Raw genomic sequence first — 22,417 nt, 5'->3', positions numbered from 1 at the left:
GGTGAATAGCAAAACCTATGCCGCACGGGAGCAACACCATGTAACCTATCTGTGCAGACTCAGTTTTCAGGTATACAGGTTCAGAGGCTGGTACATTAAGCGTCAACCACCTTTCATCGCCATGTTCATTTCACGCTTATTGAGGACCGTGTGCTGTCCAGGCAAAAGCATTGTTCGTGTCAATACGGACCAAAGATGGTACTGTATGAAGCAGACGTGCCTACGCCGTGTTATTGAAACCTGAAGTAGGCCTCACAAGCGTTCCATGTGGTTGACATTTGATTTTCTAAAAACCAAACCTCGCTCACGCGCAGCAACCGGCAAGTGCGAAACACGAGGTTGCCTGTTCGGCGTCAGTCTTGAAGCAGCAACTTCTGCATTGCTGCCTTCTTTACCGCCATATTAAATTTTTGATCTCCCTGTTATGATTGTATCCCATATTAAATTTTCACCTTTTTTTTAAATTCCAGGAGGAAGAGCGGCAACATAGCAAGAAATCAAGGAAATACGGCTTAGTTGCTTCAGAACAAGAAAGCAGTACAACGTTCCATAACACATCTCCATCCGACCGTTTGGGACGCTCAGAAGATGAACCAATGAACTATCTAGCAGCAACGAAAGCTAGAAGTCATAGCACTGCAGGCATGGAGCCTTGCCGAATGACGTGCTCAGAGGCATTCAAAGAGTCCATCCCGACACCTGGTACATCAGGAGCATTTAATGACGACCCGGACGATGATCAAGAAAGCTGTCACCTAAAAAGCGGAAGCTATGAAGTCAATGAGGCCTGTTCCTACAAAACGCGAAGTAGCATTTGTGAGGGAAAGCCCGCGTATTATGCGGTGGCCGAGGAAAGTAATATCAATCCACGCAGTTTTGCTGGACACCTAGCAGGAGGAGTACCTTCCAGTCATCAGCCGAATCAAAGTTTTTGCTTTGAAACCACAAAGGAAGACAGCAAACCAAACTATTTTACGGGTTCCCCGGTATCCGGAAGCTTCCGGTATCCGGAAGTCCCTCCTACTCTATTGAATGCACAACACGAACAAAACGAAATCATCCAAGCGGATGTGCCAGGAAGTTCAAACACGAAGTATGAGATGTCACGAGGAATATCATCGCAAAGTTCACGGATAGAGTACTTCCGAAAAAAAGGCGGGTGCGTAAAAACGCATGATCAAACACAACTAGAACTCAGCGAGGGCACCAACGAGAGACAATGTGATGAAACAGAAAGGACTGTCAGTGAACTCGGCAGTGACTTAGTTTCTCCTAAGCAAAAAAGCTACACAGCATTCCAGAACGCAACTCCATCACACCATTCAGGACCCTCAGCAGATGAACCAGTGAAGTATCTAGCAACAGGAAAAGCTAGCAGTCATAGCACAGGAGGCAAGGAGCTTCACCGAATGACGTGCGCAGAGGCATTGAAAGAGTCGAATCCGACGCCTACTGCAACAGCAGCATGTATTCATCACCGAGACGATGGCCACGAGAGCTGTCACCGAATACGCGGAAGCTATGAGGTCAGTGAGTCCTACGCTTACAATAAAGGACGAAGCAATATTTGTGAGGACAAGCCGGCGCATTCTTTGGTGTCAGAGGATAGAAAAATCTGTTCAAACGCAATTGCTGGACACATTGGCGGAGGAGCACTTTTGTGTCGTCAACCGAATAAGGGTTTTTCCACGGAAACCACATGAAGATAGCAAACCAAAGTGTGTTACTGGTTCCTCTCTACCCGGCAGCTCAAGCGGAGAATTCCCTCCTACTCCACTTAACTTACAACACCAACAAAACGAAATCCTCCAAGCGGATGCTCTGAGAAGCAGCACAACGAAGTATGAGAGGTCACAAGGACGATCATCGCAGAATGCACGGATAGTTTGGGACAGCATTATGACGCAAAAACACGACAAAATCGGGGTTAGAAAAGAGCGCAGGGCAGGGATGACCAACACAGAAACCCAGTGCACCTCGATGAAGGCAGCGGCTTCTTTAAGTCATCCAGAACCTAAGGAAAAATCGCCTGTAGGGACCTTTTCCAAGGCGAACGTAAACCTAGAAATGAAAAGAACTGAAAAGCACAGAACAGCAAACTTCCCTAAGCGCTTCGACGTTTATTCTTGCCCCAGATGTAAGGGCAGCTGGGAAGAGAATGACGATCATTTGAAGCCTTAGGCGTGAAAGCATAGCTATGAATCAGGGTCAAAGTAAGAAAAGCCCTCTCAAGCCAGCCGGAATAGATGTCAAAACTCTGAAATTTCACAAGCTTGCGATGAAGACCAGGCAAAAGTAGAGAAAATCGTGCGCAGTGAAACAGACACCACCGCTACAGTACAAGATTCCACCCATCAAAAAAACGGCGTTGACTCTACAGCTCCTGCTCCTGAATTTGAAGCGCTGACATGCGATCAAATGAAAACTAAAGTGACTGTACGGCGTAAATTTCAGACAGACATTCCTTGTTTACTGCAACCCACATGTGATGGCGACACCTTCGCAGACTTGCATTGCCCAAATACTGTACAACGCAGTTCCCAGGAGCTTTACTCGCAAACAATAGATTCTTCTATGAATGCTTGCAGCTTAAGCCTGGAACAAGCGGAGGAGAGCGTCGACGATGTGTCCAACAATCAGGAGAGTTTGCTTAACGAATGGTTGTCAAGTATGGAGACGGAAGTTTGACAAACAACTGGGGAGTAACCACAGGGAGCCAAGCCAAAGCACTCGTTTAGCGGCGGAACAGACGCTATCTAGGCGTAACCCTAAGCGCCGATCTAAATATGCGTCTAGCCACCGGGCTTTCCACATACAAGCTTGAGGATTAGGACTCCTGAGAAGTGACAATTATTTTTGTTCTTATTACTGAGACACGACGAAGCATCTTGAAAAGTGTAAGTGCAAGCAGTCGTTCATTCATTCGGAGAATTTCGTAAGCTGAACACTTCTTTAACTGGCCTGCGAATTATGATCTCTGATTGACAATGTGCTGAAGTTTGCAGGCCATGATTTCTATGGCGCATTCCGCTGCCCGAAATAAGCTATCATTTAATTTCTTAAGTATACATGCAGATGAATAAACACCATTCACGACTGTACCTATTCGACATAGTGTATATTTTCATGAGTGGTTCTTAGTAGATCTTTGCATACTGTTCTCTTGGTGAATTGTGTAGCGTTAATATAGGTGTACAACCGAATAGAAGTGGAAAAACGTAACTTTAGAACTTCGTAGCAACACAGTAAATTTTGCAGAAAATACGTTGTATTATCTATCACCGCCTTCCCTCAAGAATTGACACAGCTTGGCGCCGAGTCATGTGCGCCTTTTTTTGAATTATGCAACAACACAATATTATGTGATCAATTTCACATCTGCACCCATCTGCCACCCTCAAGCATAGTGACAGCCAAAGAGTGCGGATGTAATTATCGCTCTTCGAGCGCTCTTAATCTGGTGCCGCAAAAACTGAACTAAGTAGAACATTTTTAAATGCGTTTCGTGGGACCTACGTGCAATGAGAATGATATGTTCAACTTATTTCGGACACTTATGGGGAGCGATATCAGGAGCCATACATAGAGCAGACACTCAAGGATTTTCGCTCCCACACGTTCCACTTAGCACAGTATTCAGAAATGCAACTTGACTGCGGCCCATGCTTGACTTCATATACGCGACGCCCGGTACGAACGTGCCCAAGACGATCATTGCGTCTCCTTTGTGCGTTCACAACAAGCGCCATGTAAATCAAGTCAATATTGGGCTGCAAGCTAAGATCCATTTACGAATACGGGGTTAGTAACTAGAAGACTTTGGCACATATATTCCACTAACTTAGGGGAAATACATGCACAATGAGGTTTAGAGTGCAGGATTAGAGTATGTATGGTCTTTCTAGCGTACGCAGTATATGTAAATTTCTAATAAAGGCTCAGTACTCAAGCTCGCTTTTTAATGCTTAGGTCTCTTTGATCGATGCGTGCAGTGCCCTTACGATAGCTGGTGCCAAGCTTTCACTATATTTTGTGTGACGAATATTAAAGCCTGTGGTATCTGGCAGAAATGGCGCAGGAGGAGCTAACGATGAAAATTTCCTACCGAGGCTGTGAAGGGGGGGGGGGGGAAGCTCTTTCTTGTCACGTTACCTAGACACACGACTCCTACTGGCGGAGGGAACAGGAAGCTCCCGTAGCATCTTACTAGTAAGGGTGTAGACAATTCTTGCCCCTCCTTCACTTGAAACAGAGCGTTGTCTGGTGATCTCCTCTTACAGATTAAGTGATTTGGATCCGTTATTACCATGCTAGGCTAATTAAAAAATAAAAGGTGGTTGTTCCCAACGAAAATAATGCCTTCTAAATATTGATGCTGTTCTTCCCATTGCAGTATGCCAGGATATTCAGATGTCACACTAAAACAAGTAGTACACAGATGCGCGTAGATACGTATCTGTCTAGTAAAATAAGCCACGATTTACCAAGGAGGTTGATTAGGTCGTGGGAAGTGTGCGAAAGCGCTTCCTCACAATATTTTATTGCTTACCTATAGTTTCCTCTTGCCGCTCCTGCATGGCTCCACCTTCGGGATATCGCTTCCACTCCAGCAGTTTTTCTTTAACCTCGTTATTGTTTACGCCCGCAGAGGAACAGAGAACAATGTCCTGACTTCACTGCTGAGGCGTTTGAGCACAACCTTGGCTACCATGCTAGGCTCTTCCACTTCGCTTCGTCGTTTGTGTAGCCTAACCCACAACGGCTCACTCGAGACGCTCTTTGCAAGCGAGTCATGCATGCGCTTTCAAATGAGCCAGCACGACAAACCTAGTGGTGGCGTGAATGTGTCTCGAGTACCTGTGTTTTCGCTATCCTAATAAAAGTTGTCCACGGCATCTTCGAGTTCACCTAATCTTGGAAATGGTAAGTTGAACATTGTAATAAAAGAAGGCAGCGCAAGTGGGCCGGTATTAATAGCACGGAGAGGTAGTTTGCGAACAAAGCACGGGCCCAAGTAAAGCCCCTGAAAAATTGGACCCAAGAACAATAATAATTTGTGTTCTTGTTTCACACGTCGACTTCTCCATACAACGGTAAGTCAAACGCAATGGTGCTTGAACGATGCACACGCACTTTCCATTCACCAGAGACGACCACATTCAAAACAGAAATGTAGAGCGTCCTGGCTGTGGCGTCTTAGCGCTTTGTAATTCGCAATGCGCCATTTCGTGTCGTTCTTCAAGCAAATTGTTTCCCAGCGCATTTCCTTAAACGTATGCCTTTATTTTGCGCTCGTGATGGGCTCGGAACATGTGAGGTCACTTAGAAACGGATATGCTTTAAGCGAAAATGAGGCAAGGATTCACAATTTTATCGCAGAGAACTCAATGGTTTCCACGAGACGTGAAGAACGCATCTTCTCTGCCTGCTAGTCCTAAAACGCCGTGGTCAGGATGACGTAAGTGCACCATGTTATCACGTGTATCCTTTTTCTCGGTGACCATTTCATTTCGATAGCAATTATATGGGCACTCCAAACGAGCTTTTGCTGTAGTGGTTGCGCTCAACGCCAGCGTTGCCATGAGGTTCTGCAAATATTGTGGAGTATGCATGCTATATTCCATGCCATGCTATATACCATGTTGTATATGCGGTTTGTACTGCTTCACTATTCTATCACTGAAGTTACTCGGAACGGGTCTTACATTCTTCACTAAATTGTTCCTCAGAATTTTGGTAATGGCAGCCTGATGTCATGAGACTTAACTCTCGCAATGCATACGTTTCATCCTAAATCTTCTCAATTTATTAAGCGTTAAAAGTGCAGAACTAGAGCTCTGACTTGAAAGTGGTGCAACTTTACCGGCGTGGCATTTTACGGGCCGCGTAGTGGAGTACACGGCGTCCTAAAGCTCTTGAGGGTGCCAGAAATTTTGGCGCACCCGCGTAAATCGCGCCCACGTTACAGGACCCGCAGATAGCTCGAATGCCGTCCCAGAACTTCAAGCGCGATGCTAAACCTTGCTATCAAAGTCAGGCAAACCAACAAATTTGTTTCCTCAGACTATCACCGTTGCCGATTTGTCACTCGGCGCAAAACGTGCTTGCCGTTAAAGGGCCGTTTATAGTCCGACGTAACGCACGCGCGCGCACGCTACGTCACGTCGGCGAAAACGACACCTCTGTAGTCGGGCGCACCGGCGCAGCTAACGTAACCGGCGGCTTCCAACGCGCCCCGACGGGCCCGGCGCCGATTTGGCTCCGGAGCCATTCGCGCGTCGAAATCGGCGGAACTCTCGCACCACAATGCATTGCACGCGAAGAAAAAGGCGTCAACACAACCCCGCAGACGGCTTTTGCGGACGGCGCGCGACTTGGCGAACCTTCTGCGCATGCTCCGAAGATAGCAGCCTACGGCGCGCGCGTTGAAGTATAGAGGGTATGGCATCTCGGCTGGCGCAGCGCAACCGACGTAGCGTGACTGACCGCGAACGACGCTCGCCCGCGCGCCGATAACGTCGGACTATAAACGGGCCTATAGAGTAGCAGCTTGGGCATGTCGGTTTTACATCGCGGTGTTAACCACGCAAAACGTCGAAGGAACACGAGACGAGAAGATGACACCACAAGCGCTGTCGCTTGTGGTGTAGTCTTCTAGCCTCGTTTTCCTTCTACGTTTTGCGGTGTTAACAACAAGGTGCTTGCCGTGCTGCGACGACGTCATGCTCTTTGTTTACGCAGCTTCTTGGCCTAGTGTTACTCCAAGATGGCGGGAACAGTGGTGTCAATAAAATGATCTGTGCATAAGGATAGAAAGTAGGGCGAGTTGGTACGGTAACGTGATCTTGGATTGTGGCTCGAAGTGACCACGAACACAGAAAGGAGCAGACAGGACGAGCGCTAGTACTGTCTGCTCCTTTCTGTGTCCGTGTTCACTTCGCGCTACAATCCAAGATCATGATCTATGCATAGCCGTATTTTGCTTTCTCGATGAATGAAAGCCGAATAACAGAATAATAAATGAAGTTTAGATAATTCGAAGAGTGAATTACCGATTTCCGCTCCATATTTTTCCCTAGTTATCTGAGCAGAAGATCCTTGCACAGAGTTGCTACGTCCCGGCAGGCAAGTCCGAAAACGCAGGTATGGTGTAACAATATTATAGATTTTCTGTTAAATAATTTTGCCAGAGCGAACGTTGGCATTGCAGCAGCAGACACACCTCACAGTTTTATTTTTTCCTAAGCGCTTACCCCTCACACGGGCTGGCGGAATTTCATTTCGAAGTGTCAGTTTCTTTTTCCTCACGGCATGCAGAATGCACAGCGTGCGTTTTAGTTGTAAGGTATACTGCAAAGGTGAACGTGAAGTGAAGAAAAGATAGCAGGGAGCGTTACGTAACAAACTTGTAGCCAGCAAAAAAAAGAAGGTGAATCGAAGAAGATGCCGGGCATTCTGCAATAAACGCGTAGTTGCGTAGCTTGATAGGCAAGCGGCACGCTGCCCTAGATTGGCAACGCTAGAGCATCGCAACCTTAGATGTCGCCAACGCCGTCCAAAGCACGCAGATAGCGTCTCGTGGGCAAGTATCTTGACCGCACTACACCTAGCGGTATGCCAAGGCTGATTTATATCGGTCGCGAACTCTACCGCTATAGGTGGTTCAAAACCAAATGCCGGAGGCATCATGGCCAAGAGCCAGATCGAAGCGTGACTTTATGGACAAACACTGAAGCAAACAGGAGCATCCTATCTAAAAGAAAAAAAAGTTTTCCGATTTTTTTATATAAATTATTGGGTATAACGTGCCAAAACCACTTTGTGATTATGAGGCACGCTGTAGTGGAGGACTTCGGAAATTTTTAACCGCCTGGCGTTCCTTAACGTGCACCTAAATCTAAGTAAACAGGTGGTTGCGCATTTCGCCGCCATCGAAATGCGGCAGCCGTGGCCGGGATTCGATTCCGCGACCTCGTGCTCAGCAACCAAACACCGTAGCCACTAAGCAACCACGGTGGGTTTTTCCAAATTTTTATATTCGTGATGTCATGAAATTGACTGTTAAGTAATAATGACGTCTGAAAAAAAAATAACTTTTTGTTTTAACGCTAATTCGCACTCGATAATCGCTACAGGCCAGCGCCACCAGGGCCGCATGACTGCCGTGTCGCTTTTCAACGACTCAGCTGTCACATTCGTTTTTCTTTTTTTTTTCGCTTGTCCCGACTGCAACTTCCCCTTGCTCTGGCGGAATCGGCTCTAGACGTTGCTTCGCAGTCTCGTAATCAGCGCCGGCGCGGGCTATCACTCGCTTCAGTTGGCCGGCGAACACTTGGAACGTTGCCAGTGCGCTGCTCGGAAGGGGGGCCGTTCGACCGTGGGTCGAGCTGTCCACACGCGAAGTACAGGTTACATTTGCCGTTTGCCCCAGCGACAGCGTTGTTTCAGCTATTGCGATTCGGTATTTCAGGTGTGTAGTACGTTTTTTCTTTTCTTTCCGATCTTTCCTCGTAGCGGGGAGCGGCAATGCCTGCATGTTGGTAGGAAGCTGTTTGTGAATCCGACGGCACGACCCCGTGGGTTCATTTCCGGCAGCTCGTGGAACACAGCCTGACAGAGAGACACGCTGGTCAACGTTGTCAGCGCTGTTTACTTCTTTCACTCGGTGGTTTGTTGTGTGCTAGAAACGGTGGCATACTAACTGCTATTTAACAGCTCCCGTTCGCTGTCAGTTTCTGGTGACGCGCAGTGAATCTATGCCTATCGAACGCAGGCCACCGATCCTCTGACTGACGTTTAATGCCTGCGTTTTCAAAATTGGCTCCTTGAAATTGAGCTGCGCCTTCTCTTAGTGACCTTCGCGTCCAAATCGAGCCTCGTTGCTCGATTTGGACGCTCGAGCCTCGTTGCATCGATCGTCACCAATGCAAGGGTATAAGCCAAGAGCACAATTATTGAAAATCACAAGGCCTCAGCAGATTTTGTTAGGTAAACACCCCTTTCGCATTCTTAATAACTTTCCTGCACAGCGAACGGAATGCCATGAAGTACATAATAATAACATTGGATTAGAAGGTTAGAATAAAACAGCATTTTGTTGTTTAATTTGAACCACCTGCGCTACCTCACTGATTACTCCGTTGCGCTCTACAGGTGACAACCCTCTCGCTAGCTATACCTAGCAAGATAGATGGCGCCTGTGGTAGCACATTTGGATCAAGGCGGAAGAAATTGTGCAGTTTGATTTAGGGGCACGGTAATGAGACTCAGGTGGCAAAAAAATTAACGTGGAGTCCCTCACTAATGCGTGCCTAATTATTCTATCGATGACCTTGCGCAAGAAAGTGGGCTCTATTATTATGACCTAGAATTCGTGCATTTAGGCAGACGACACCATTGTTGATTTTGCTTTGCTTCTTGTAGTTATCCGCACGGGAATACTCCGACCCGTGTCTTTTATTGCGGTCACTTAACGGCTATTTCTATAGTATCCTATACGTATCTTCTTTGTTCATTGTTTCCTGTTTTGAACGCTACATGTGAAACGGGCTAGAACTTACTACTCCCACTTCATTGTCTTAATTTCTTTTCCTTTTATGACATAGTGGCATCAGTGAGGAAAAAGAACGTCTAACTGTTCTTTAAGCTTTACAGAGAAATCGGCATAAGCTGTGTGAACACGTCAACAGTAGCACATATATACACTTAATGAGCATGCTTGATGGTAGCATTAAAGAAAGGGGTAATTGGGTATAGAATCTACATCTTGAGATTACCTTAAAGATCACTCTGATTGTGGGCAGAATTTTTCATAATCAGAAAGTTTCAAAAATGAGAGACAAGCTCCAAATTGTCCCGGTAGCACCTCATGATGTCAATAGATTTGTGTAGTGTTTCCTCGAGGGTGGTCGATTGTTCGCCAATAAGCAGGGAGCACACTGTCTTCTAAAGGCACCAAAGGCTCAAGATTTTGTGCTTTGAGAATTTTTTTAACAAAAATGGGACCAAGGATAGAAATCAACATGGTGTGGATTGACGTCATTGTGGACAACATCTGGGGGTGCCAGCGCGTGGAGACGCCGGCTCAACCAGAGATGTGACAGCAAAACAGGCGCCTCTTGCGCCGAGTGACGTCGATTATAGTTATAACTCAGACAGAAGCGGTTAACTTCAGAAACCAAAACAATGTACGGGAAATATGATGCGCTGACGTCATCGTAGCCGGCCATGTTCGAGTACCAGTACTATCAGAACGGGCACCAACAATGTCACGTGAAAACTGTCTACTTCTAAATTTCTCACATGATACTTGTGCATCAGTTCGCAGGAGATAAATTCAAGAAAGAAAATTTTGTTCTGATTTCTCCGCAAACTACTAATGTTATTTCGTTAAATTAGTTGAAATGGAGTCTACAAGAAAAACGCCGATGCGTCGCAATGTTGAAATTGAAATAATGTGAAGCTTATTTGAGTTCGCGAGGTAGCAGCAGTAGCGGTTGACACGAGCCCATCCTCGTCATCTGCACCTGTTACCTGAATGCATCACGAAGGCGATGTAAGATGCTTTTTGAAGGGACAATGTTGATGCTAGGTGTATGCACAGTGAAGGGCGACCTATATGTTTAAACGCATTTAGGACTTCAATCGCCATTTCACAGGCGCACATCGACTCGTGGTGACTGGGTAAGAATGGCCAAAAACCCACTTGCACATACCCCATGCCGAAGCTGTCCGTTCGCGCGCATACCCAGTGAACAAAGTTGTTAGCTAGTCCAGACAGCAGCCAGTACCAAGTTCTCTATTAGCGCTACAAATGAAAAACAGCGAGAATCGAGGTGGAGAACGGACACCATCCAAAAGCATAACAATATATACCTGATTGCTGAAGCTGTCCCTGTGTATTCTATACACATGTATACCTGGCGCGGTAACGACAACGAACATTGAACCCCGTGCACTATGTCAAGAAACTTTCGCTTTCGATGGCCCCTCACCAGGTTTGGGCATAGCAAATAGACAAGCGAGGCTGTTGGCAGCATGGAAACGCGACAATTTGATTTCTGCTGTGTCCCCTAATTATCCAAGCAATTTCAAAATTTTCTTTGTGGTAACGTGCTCTGTAGATGGCACCCTACAACTTCCTATGTATAACCAAACTTTGCAGTTGGCTCCGTTGAGGGATCCTAGAAAGTGTTTTGCTAGACTAAACTTAGTTTAGTGCCCCTGAAGCGGCAAATTCATTACTACGCTGAAGTCACCCTGTTTGTGGCCGAAACTGCTTTGCAGGAAACCAGGATGAGGGTGGATGTGCAGTACAGAGACCTTCCGGGAGGCACTCACAAGCTGAGGTTCGCAGATGAGCTCCCTCGGCACGTGATGTGTGGCACGTGCGGAATGCTTTCTATGCAAATGTACGAGGACGAGCAAGGGCACGCTTTTTGCAACGCGTGCGTCTGCCTGGGGAGCCCAGCGCCGGCGATATTTTGCAAGTACGAGAACAGGAACGTTCCTGTCGATCAGGTACGAACCACGCCATAGGTGGATGTACTGTTTTTGTCGTAAGCTGTTCGTACCGTACGACACAAATGGATGAATACCAGCGACTACCGAAGACCTGAGAGTACTGACTTGGGTGTGCTGGTGAACCATTGCAGAAAGGAAACAACGCACAAACAACGGGGAACAAGGTGTCTTTGGTTTCATCCTTGCCTTGGTCACCGTTGTTCTTTGTACGCTGTTTTCTTCCCACATACCCGTCAGGGGCATAATCACTTTTCAAGTGGCCTCATGTTATTTCCATCTCGCCCGTAAACATGCCACCTTTGTGTGAAATACTGGCCGGGCTACCAAATACGTATGCAGAAATAGGAACGCTGGTACCGGCAACTTGGGACGCATTCTTCAACCACATGGAAGAGTTTTACGCCACATTGGTCTTCTGATCGGGGAAAAAAAAAAACAAGGTGCTCAGTCTTAACAATGATGTACCTGCCGATGCATTATAGTGTAATTTGAGTCTAATGTCATTCGTTGCTGGATTTGAGTTTTATTTTAATGCGAAAGAATTATATTACCCATGAAATGAAAAATCCGGCGAGCGTCCGGCGTTAACATCCCATGGAAACAAAAGCCACGTGGCCACGTGTTGACGTCACGTTCCCGGCGCTGGGACTGCTGCGCCTCACCCTGTGAAATCCCGCGGCGCCAGACGGAAGCTGCGGCCCACACAAAAAATTGACTTTGTGCAGTTCCAAAATTGAGTTCACTCCCACGCAAGAACGACCTGTCCCACTCCGAAAATTCACTTGGCCTACCCAACATTTTGGGGGCACGTCTTCAAAATTGAGTTTATCCAATTAAGGCACATGACCAAGCGATAACCATCGCGCGGAAGAGTCAGAATGCTTTCGCATTCAGTGCACATACGGAGGCTTAAGTGCCTCTGTTACTTGTATCTTGTACTTTTCGTCACCAGAGGGCACCACCAAATCGGATGATCCGGTCAACGACTCTGGTAATCCGGTATGCCGCAAACTGCAGTACATATACAGACAAGCTCGAGCTCTGTCAATTTCTAGTACAATACGAACCTTCAACCATTTTCACCCGAAACGACGCGCTATGTAATGAACAAGCAGTCTCGGAAAGTTTGAGCCCAAACTAAGACGATTCCACTGAAAGAACACAAGTACTTTTAATGTCATCGCCTTATTTAGTACTCGATTATGTCGCGCCTACACGTGAGTGAGCTAGTCCTGCGAAGCATTTGCGTTCCTTCCTTTCATTCTTTGTGGTATTACAGTGCCGCATATAAACTCGTTGAATACTATTAAACCACACTAATTTCCGTAATACATGAAACTACAACGTTTTTTTTTGTTCTTGTTGCAGCTGATTGAAGCATTTGACATCATTCAAGTAATCAAAGACCAGGTTGTGTTTTGTCCGAATGAAGAAAAGGGTTGTCCCGTTTACACGCCTCTATGCAGAATAGAGGTAAGTTATTGCTTGTTATATAACGCAATATTTGGAAACGTCAAGCATATGACCAAAAAGGTGGAAGGCTCTTAAAAGGTGCATTTCGTCAGCATTCATAAATTGTCATGCGCATCACTCTCAAATTTTTTCGTTATGTGAGTATCATCAATGTTTAAATAAATATCAAATCTCCATTCCTACCAATTTCGAACAGAGGAAATTATATTTTCACTGCGTTCAATACCCATCGTCTAGAGCAACCTTTCTGCAGCTATGTATGCTGCCGGCAAATCTGGCTGCTCCATGCAATTGCGATATTGGTTGCCTTCACGTAAAAGATTAAAGTATCGCTATGTGAGGCAACGCAGAGACTGAAGTGCTCTTTCTCTTGATTTTGAGCTCAGAAGTTTCATTTGTTATTTCAAGTGTTAATGGATGAGATAAGATAAAAAGATAACATGCGTAAAATATTAAATTGACGACACTTCAGCATGAGAACAAAACGCAAATTCGACAGTATTGCAAGCAAACCTAACGAGTAATAAATAAATATTTAACATGTGGGCTTTGTAACTAACAGTAATCCACCACGGCTCCGGCCTGAGGCGGAAATATTGGTTTACCGGTGTTAGTCCTAGGATGCTGTAATATTTCACACCATCACCTTCGTGTCGTTCACGTTCATTAGCGCTGCTTCCCCTCCTACAGACTGGAGTAGCAGACCTAATACAATTCTTGTTCTATATATCTATCTGTCTGTCTGTCTGTCTGTCTGTCTGTCTGTCTGTCTGTCTGTCTGTCTGTCTGTCTGTCTGTGTCTGTCTGTGTTTGTCTGTCTGTCTGTCTGTCTGTCTGTCTGTCTGTCTGTCTGTCTGTCTGTCTGTCTGTCTGTCTGTCTGTCTGTCTGTCTGTCTGTCTGTCTGTCTCTGTCTGTCTCTGTCTGTCTGTCTGTCTGTGTCTGTCTGTGTCTGTCTGTGTCTGTCTGTGTCTGTCTGTCTCTGTCTGTGTCGGTCTGTCTCTGTCTGTGTCGGTCTGTCTGTGTCTGTGTCTGTCTGTCTGTGTCTGTGTCTGTCTGTGTCTGTGTCTGTGTCTGTCTGTGTCTGTCTGTCTGTGTCTGTGTCTGTCTGTGTCTGTCTGTCTGTGTCTGTCTGTCTGTCTGTGTCTGTCTGTCTGTCTGTCTGTGTCTGTCTGTCTGTCTGTGTCTGTCTGTCTGTCTGTGTCTGTCTGTCTGTCTGCTTATGTCTCTCTAAAGTCAATCGATATCTCTCTGAGCCTAGCTTCGAGTGGGCTCGCAATTCACAGCCCATTTATAATTCAGTGCTGGGAAAACGTCGATCTGTTATATGAATCTGTTCCCTTTTTTTTCTTTTTCAGGATCATTACCTTCAATGCGAGAAGACTGAAATTGAATGCCTACAATGCCAGCAGCGAATCAAAGGGTGCGATTGGAAGAGCCACTCGAGGGACTGTCCTCGAAAAATAGTGCAGTGCCGCTTTTGCGTTGCAGCTTTCCCACAGATTGATCTCCAGGTATTTCTCATATATCACCAACTCGCCTTTCCAAATCAAAGTAACTGCAGCGGGTCTGCACTGACACAATGAGTTGCGAAATATTTGCCATTCGAAGCGCGTGGAAGAGGTCTTTAAAGATATATCACATAGCAATAAGTCGCATTGCTTCACTATCACAGCGCGGATTACATTCCATTTACGACGACTGTTCTTTTTTTATTCACCCAGTGGCATCATCTAAATAAGCCTCTCCGGGTAACTATAGTAAGCCTGCTTTGTTGTGTAATGCATGTTGTAAATGAATAACCAATATCAGTGGGCTTAATTCGCGTCCTTGCTCTTTATTTTCGTCCTGCATCACTTATTTGTTCCATCAAATCAGTTGCCAACAAGCTCACCTATTGTCGCCGCTGCAATTTCATTCCTCCTCTGGTGTTCCTGAACCCTGAGCAACAAGCGGGCTTGTAATTTTCGTTTCATATTAATTAAACAGGTTAGTTACTCGCGTTTCTCTACTTGGCTCACTTAAGCACAAATCCAAGGGCTTCATTAATTTTAGGAATTCACATTTAGGCTTAACGCCTTAGGTGTCATCCGGACACTAACGGGAAAACCACTCATGAAAACGTATACCAACGTCACTTCATTTAATGATGACGTCACTGTGCGCATGCTGCAGAAATGGCGTGCATTGTTTATTGTGGGACGGCCAACTTTCAGACGCATGAAGCCCTGTGTGCTGAGAATCCACACTGCATGACATCACCGACTGTGCTGCATTCATACACTAGCAAGGTACCTCCACTGCCTGTTCCGGCGCAGAAAGAAAACGGGTCAGGATACGTTTCTTTCAGTGTAAGTATTCCACTGCCCGTGATATTTTCTTCTTATTCAGGTAATGTCATGGGCAACAAAACAAGAAAGCAAAGATAAGAGTAAAAAAAACGAGTTCTGTGCAGGTATCTCTGCATTCACTGTAAACCAATTTACGCCCTTAATGGTCCTTTAGGGTGCGCATTGGTCTTTAATTTGCACCCTAAGATGCGCGAGGCTATGAGAGTGTCAATTATAGACGCAAACAATCATTGAGCCTGCAAATCAGTCTGTACCGTGTCGAACACAGCGAAGAAGTGTTAACCCTGAATTCTGTTCTCATAAAAAGCTGCCCTTTCTTCTGCACTCAACTCAGCAGACCATAAAGCGGAGTGGTAGAGTGTCTAAACGAAAACCACCATTTCCACCCCACCTTTCTTCTTGCACTTGCGAAATAGATAGCCTTTGCATTCATGTAAAAAGTTTGAACAGCAAAAAAAAAGTGTGGCGGAATATTTTGATATGAAGTGCACGTATTTGACCTAAAATGTTCCCATTGTGCTCACTGTTATCGCCTGTGCACGGAACTATATCAGCCGCGCCCTTACAAAGGAACCAATGGTACCCGCCGTAGTTGCTTTGTGGCTATAGTGTTGGCCTGTTAAGCACAAGGTCGCGGGATCATATCCCGGCCATGGCAGCAGCATTTCGATAGGGGCGAAACATGAAAACACCCGTGTGCTTAGATTCAAAAAGCGGTTTTGGCACGTAAAACCTCATAAATTAACTTTTAATTTGAACGAAAGGTCGTTTATAACGATTACACTAGACACGTATTTGCAGTGTCGTTACATACATTTGCGGCAAAGAAAGCGTGATAAATCGCAGTGATTTATAATGACAATGGTAGCACAGCACGTTAAAAGGAAACGTAGTTGGCGCTATTCTCCGCTTTGCTAAATGCGATGCAAAACACACCTGGTACATAGTTTTGCGCATGTGCACAACCGAATGTTTTTTTTTTTTATGAGGGCAGATACTCTTTTCGCAGCATGACAACTGACGCAGGTCATCAAAATACGAATCAGCCCTTCTGTACTTTCAGTTAACCCTCCACCCTCCCATTCGGAGTGACGGTATGCCTGCTTGATGGCCCCGGCGTAGGCAAGGACGAACACTAGTCGGTCGAGCCGCACTTTTGTTTCCTTTGCTCGGCGGTAGAGAGTAGTGCGCGTCAGTTTGTCCTAACAATGCCTTTTGCCAGGTGCGATAAAACGGTGCCTATGACGTTGCGCTGCTGAGCTCGAGGTCACAAGTTCCTTTCAGGCCCCGGCGGCCCCCGTTGAGATGAAGGTGAAGTCCGCTAAACGTTTGCCTATGCAACACACATCTTGAGACATGTGGAGCAGTTATTCAAATGCCATGAATTTGGTCATTTAATTTGTGCATCTATTGCGTTAGGCAGTAACGAAAACTAACTCGCGCTACGTTCTACTTAATGTAAGGTAAGGCTACGTAATGTAATGCTCGCGGCAATCATATCAAACAGCTTTAGTTTCTGTTGCCATGATAGAAGTGTACGTACGATTGTGACCTCTTGGTACGAAAGTCGGGTTGCTGTGTTGGGGGTCCAGGGATCGACCTAAAATCGGGTACGCAGTTTAATTCGTCAAGACACCGGCAATACGCAGCAGCCGCGGTCATGAAGGCCTAGAATGGCCTAAGAAAGTTTCCCTAAACGCTCGTGTGCCATGCATTGGGTGCACGTCGAAAAAAAAAAGCAAGTGGCCAAAATCAATGAGGAGCATTCCACTACAGCGTGCCTCATAATCAGATAGTGGGTTCTGCATGTAGAACCACAGAATTAGGTTTTTCTAACAATAAGTGTTGTCGTTGGGCACTAGTGCGTATGAGTTTGCCGATTACCTGGGAACGTTCTTGGTTGGACAGTTTGGTACGCGTTTCAAAGATGTACACGAGCACTAAGTTAACAGGGGTGAGGAATGAAGAAATACAGGTGCTCACTTAGAATTTATATTTTCCCTGTTCATTTATTTTTATTACGAGCGCCTATTATATTACTGTTGGTTATGTTTTTGTTTTGAGAAAATGCTTCTGCTAACTTCTTACTCATGTTTTAATCGAGAATAGACAAACCATACAATTTTTTTTCAGTAGTGACATCGTGTCTCAAATTGAGGCCAAATATATATAGTTATCTTACGCAGTCTTCCTTGAAAACATTACAGTAAACTCGAGGCTTTTAGACATGACTAAACACGTTTCATTTCTTCGAACCTCTGCGCTCGCTACTTTCATCTCAAGAATGATATGTCCCGCTAAAAACGCGCATGCTGCTCATGACTTGGAAGTGCTGGGCGCGCAGCTTTGAAGAAACGAAAGACGCGCAAGATTGATTACGATTATTGTTTGGCACAACATAAACACCGAACAGGGCAAACATTTCTTACAGCGCATGCTGCCGAAAGGGTCACTGTTAAGGTGAGAGGAAGTTCAATTAGCCTGAATTGTCGCAAATATCAAAGGTTGGGGGCGGCGCGATCAACTTTCCGCACTACATCCCCGCGATGGCACGCACTTTCAGCTTTGTTCTCAACTTTGCGAGTTTTTTTTTCTTGTTGCTTAAAAACGACGACTATATTGGGATGTAGACGAAGGCTCAAGACAGCAATCTATAGGTATTACACACAAATACAGCTCAAACATGCCTAGATATTTTTGAAACCGCAACGTCATAAAGGCGGATACTAGTGCTCCGGTTTAGAGCATGATATTCAGGAAGGGAAATTTTTCCACCATTTTAACCCTTACAATGAATGTCTCTTCAACCAACACAATGCCAAAAAAGAGCTTTGAAAGAATAACGCACCCACATACACACATTTGCCCTGTCTGGTTTGCTCTGGTCTCGTGATAGCTTTGCAAAAGAAAAACATTATCAAGTTGTTCGCTGTTTGTGCTTTTATTTCACCTATCTGTACTGCCTCCGGTGCAGATGACGTCACCTACACGAGATCCTGTAAAAATCCGGCGTCAAGGGTGGCCTTGGTTTTTCCTGCCCGCGGTTTACATTTTTACCTGCCTCGCCTTTTTTCTTCGTGTCACTGTCAACGTCTGCGTAAAACCAATACTCAATATTGCGTTCATGGCAAGCCGTTTCACGTGGCGAATAGTATTTAGCCTATATCGGGCAGCGCTGTCGGGCTTTGGTTCTTCATCGAATGACTCTTTGCAAAACGCTAGACCTCGCTCTGTACACCATAAAAGTTTTTACTAGTCGCTCACCTATTGCACGTGCATTTCCACTGACCTCTCGTGTTCTGGTACGCCAGAAGTATGACGCACAACATAATTCCCACATTCCTCAAGTAACCGCAATAAAAACTTGAGTTAACCTGAACTGGCTTCATTTTTTCTTTCAATATCATTACCTTATGTGTGATAAGGGCAAGGAAAGGTGTCAGGATGATACGTCTAAATTGTATAATTTAGCGTACGGGAGCTAATGCTCTGTTAGCTATGGAATCTGAAGAGAGCTGATTGCACAAATTATACTACACTTTATTAATAATAATGTAGATTTTAAGAACAGTTATGAGGTTATACGTGTGTGCGATTGACAGCGCAAAGACTGAATTCACGGTGTTCTCAAATTTTTTTTTTCCTTTCGTGTTGGTGTGTGTTAGTTCGCCAAGCGGAATAAAAAACTTCTATAATTCTGCACCCAACTTTGAATACCTGTCTCCTGCTGAAGGTTTACAAATCAACAATGCGGTTCATGAGCCCAATACGCGTGTGCTATATGCCATTGGTCAGCCTTCTTCACTAATAACATGTCCAGCAGGACAATGGGTGGTTAGGGGTTCTTCAGAATCGTTCTTTGCGTAAACACACTATTTGCGTAAACCATTCTTTGCGTAAACACAAATATGTGCGCATGCTAAGAAGCATCCGTGGTGTATTATACCTACGCCAGCTTTATGCTGGCATGAAACTTAGACAATAATGAATATGCATAAGCCAGTTTTCATGTGGCAATATTTTCTTAATAGCTACCTCTTGGTTTATAAATTTGAAACTAAATGGAAAGTTTGGGCACAAGAAGGGCCGACGGTCCCAAAATATAGGTACAGAAAACATCAACAACAAAAATTTCAAAGTTCTTTCAAATATACATAACCAAATCGCAAAAACACTAACAAAGGAAGTATGTAGATCTAGGTCCCCCCGCTTCCCAAAAAAGAACGATTTTAGACTAAATACAGGAGTAACAGAATCATGCACATGTACTAAGAACGCGCGAGAGGTTAAAAATGCCTTCTAACTGCCGCCCACTAGGAATTCAACTCAATGTCTATGAGAAAATATCGTACTGACCTTATTGCCCGTCTCCTGTTTTCAGATATTGACCAGGTACCAAACTCTTTCTGCACAAAGAAACGACACTGATCTAAAGCGTTATGCGATTGCAAATGGCCAGTTGGTGCTTGTCATGTTGCAGGCCCTCAACCAGCCAGTGTTCAACGAAAGCTTCTATTGTGCGGCAGTGTGGGCACTTAGATGAAGCCATTTGCTTTATGCGGCACGAGTAATGTATATGGGCTACATCCAGGCGTAGGTGGTCCAGGAAAACGTTTAGTGTTCGGTCCACCTTGAGGTTTACAGAGAAGCGCTCCTGAGGGGAATATTATACAGTAAAAACATTGCATGATCATCAAACCATGTCGTCCGTCATAAGTTTCTTCGGAGGCCCCAAAGGGCTCGCTTAGCATCTGATGGCGAGAAGGGAATATGCGTATAATTATAAAGTATGCGCCTAAGCTGCCGGTTTCTCTGCCGCTTCATCGCTTACTACACCAATAAGTTATTGAATACGCTGTAAAGCAATCTAACACAAAAGGCCGTAAGAGTTTGTGTTTTAGTAATTTACTGACATAACATTGGCGACAAATATGCCGTCAACGTCTGGAGGTCTGCTTTAGAATCGGAGAAAATGACCCATTATCTGACATACGCACATCCGCCAACAAATTGCACAGCTTGAGCAATGTCCAGTGTCAGAGCGTACCGCAAAACCTAGTGAGCCCAAAGGGGGGAACTTTCAATTCCTGTGTGCCACGACCCTGTTATGGTGCATGCAGAATTTAAAAAACACTCGAGTAATAAGCTTGAATTAAGTTTCTCAGGTACCAACGGTGGAGAAAATTAATACATAGCTGCCTGCTAAATGATCGCTCAGTGTGGCATAGTGGTTTTTGACATCAAACCGATACTATTCTTTAATAAACGTGGTTACTTCAATGATAACATGATAAGTAAGATAAGATAACACGTATAAGTAAATCCTGACACTTAGCTCCTGTGTTGCGCTGAGTGTTTGTGGCAGGGCTCAACACAAGTATAACACAGGGGTAAAAGTCATAGGTGAAAAATCCGACACAACGAGAAACAAAGGCTGATTTAGATATAGGTGCACTTAATATGTACGCATTTGCTAGCAACTCCTTTTGATAGAATCAATGGTGGTCTTGTTAACTCCATTTGTAGGCGGGCAAAGAGTCAGTGCCATAATTATTCAAAAAGGAATCACTAGTACTTTCTTTGTTCCGATTGTGCAGGAAGAGGCAGCTTACGAAGAATCGCCCTTTGTCGTTATACGGATTATTGCAAAAATGAACATTTTAAGAGATTTAAGCCACAATCGCTGTTTGTGCCCTGATGAACGTAAACATACTCGTACAAGCGAAACCGCGTCCCGAGCTGACGTAGTGCAGCCGTAATGTTTTATGTTTCTGGCTCGCACATGAATTATAACGATGGTGTAGAGGTTGCGAAAAAGGTAAGATTCCTCGTGTATCACCGCGACACAACCAAATTTTAAAGCGTAGTTTTCTTTGCCTACTTTCTCATCTTTAACGTGGCTGCTGCTACTGCTGCTGCTACTGCTGCTGTTGTCTGCTGCCGAGTCAGCCGGCATTTTGGCAGATATACATATATACGAAGCTTATGTGCACCCCAAATACTAGTACAAGCAAACAGGCTTATATGAACCTTGTATGTTGACCTGCAATTTAATTCGAGTAAGCACCTCTCTGTTCTGTGCAACGAAAAATCTTACTTTCAGGAATTGCTGCTGTATATTTTACGACGCCCTTGAAGGGACTAAGCACATGAGAATAGTACCTGATTATTTCTACTTGCATATCTGTGTATGTGGTTTTGCGCTATATAACAGTTAAATTCCCTCGTATGCCTACCATTCTTGTCTAGGATTAACTAAAAGCCAATGAACAGCTATTAAAAATATAGTTACTGTTTATGCATAGTTCGAGCTAGTTCGGCTGATGGACTTGCGATGGTGTGTTCATGGTGAGTTTTGAACACGCCAGTGTTTATATGTTTATATTACCGAACTTTAAAACCATATTTTAAAGAGCGATTCCTCAATCTAGAAATGTATGCTCGAGTTCACATTCTCACTTTTCTTTTGCTTTCGTACCTCCTATTCCTAGACATTTTATTTCTTTGCGCAGAGCACAGACCTTGACTTGCCAAGCGATGCAGCTAGTGACGCAGATGAAGGCGAAAGTGTCTTCTGGGGCCTAAACATTATACTCACCTGCCTGAGTAGAGTCGGGAACTTTCCTCTCGTCAGTTTTCTTCGTTCTAACCTGTTCGGCAAAAATTTTGGGCTTCCGTTGTTTACCATTATGTGCATCGCCCTTCTTGTGAGGCGCAGGGGACGCCAATAGCACTGTGGCAGCGAAATTTCAATTGTTGTATTGTGTAACGCACTGTTATGCCGTTTGTAGCGCTCTAATAAAGGCATTTCTTTTTTTCACTGTTCATAATATTGACGCTTGGCATTGTTGCCACTACGTCGTCGTTGACATTACAGGAAAACGAAACAAGGATGCAGAAGGGATCAAATAGCGTGAGCGCTAACCTGCCACAAATGTTTCATTAGAAACAACCGAAGCACACGTGCACACGTTCTAACTGTCCACTTGTCGCCAAGCATACCCGATCTAGAAATAATACTTTCTCTCAAGAACCTAGACGGTATGCGCACGTTAGGCGCCATTTAAGAGGT

The 22,417-nt window shown here is 45.0% G+C and overlaps 2 protein-coding genes across 12 annotated transcripts in view; both read left to right on the top strand.

Moving 5' to 3' along the window:
• LOC139051030 (uncharacterized) overlaps positions 1 to 3,101 on the top strand; it is a 58,856-nt gene extending 55,755 nt beyond the window's left edge. For 6 of the 7 annotated variants that reach the window (XM_070528042.1, XM_070528044.1, XM_070528045.1 and 3 more), the window contains one exon: positions 471 to 3,101. In XM_070528042.1, the coding sequence (XP_070384143.1) occupies positions 471 to 1,703 (1,233 nt within the window). In that variant the 3' untranslated portion in view covers positions 1,704 to 3,101. The remainder of the gene's footprint in view (positions 1 to 470) is intronic. The other variant, XM_070528047.1, reaches the window with a different exon arrangement.
• A 5,095-nt stretch (positions 3,102 to 8,196) lies between these two features.
• LOC139051086 (TNF receptor-associated factor 6-like) lies at positions 8,197 to 22,165 on the top strand. Of its 5 annotated transcripts, none has more exons than XM_070528165.1 (6): positions 8,199 to 8,470; positions 11,287 to 11,520; positions 12,892 to 12,996; positions 14,353 to 14,508; positions 15,211 to 15,345; positions 21,837 to 22,165. In XM_070528165.1, exons 2-6 carry the CDS (start codon positions 11,296 to 11,298, stop codon positions 22,074 to 22,076), a joined length of 861 nt encoding a protein of 286 aa, XP_070384266.1. In that variant the 5' UTR covers positions 8,199 to 8,470; positions 11,287 to 11,295; the 3' UTR covers positions 22,077 to 22,165. The 5 variants fall into 5 exon arrangements, with proteins under 5 accessions (XP_070384268.1, XP_070384266.1, XP_070384265.1 ...); XM_070528164.1 differs by lacking the exon at positions 21,837 to 22,165 and adding an exon at positions 18,320 to 18,724; XM_070528166.1 differs by having other exon boundaries at positions 8,200 to 8,470; positions 21,858 to 22,165.
• Positions 22,166 to 22,417: the final 252 nt, after the last annotated feature.

Source organism: Dermacentor albipictus, chromosome 10 (genome assembly GCF_038994185.2).
Source record: "Dermacentor albipictus isolate Rhodes 1998 colony chromosome 10, USDA_Dalb.pri_finalv2, whole genome shotgun sequence".
Taxonomy (NCBI): domain Eukaryota; kingdom Metazoa; phylum Arthropoda; class Arachnida; order Ixodida; family Ixodidae; genus Dermacentor; species Dermacentor albipictus.
The sequence above is the reverse complement of the archived record's forward strand: the minus strand, read 5'-3'. Positions and strand labels throughout refer to the sequence as shown.

What these genes read in the sequence shown, in the direction of transcription:
- LOC139051086 (XM_070528164.1), top strand. Translation starts at nt 11,296, where the DNA reads ATGAGGGTGGATGTGCAGTACAGAGACCTTCCGGGAGGCACTCACAAG. An exon ending in CGCCTCTATGCAGAATAGAG is followed by an intron (nt 12,997 to 14,352) that starts GTAAGTTATTGC and finishes TTTCTTTTTCAG; the next exon opens with GATCATTACCTTCAATGCGA. An exon ending in CAGGATACGTTTCTTTCAGT is followed by an intron (nt 15,346 to 18,319) that starts GTAAGTATTCCA and finishes CCTCCGGTGCAG; the next exon opens with ATGACGTCACCTACACGAGA.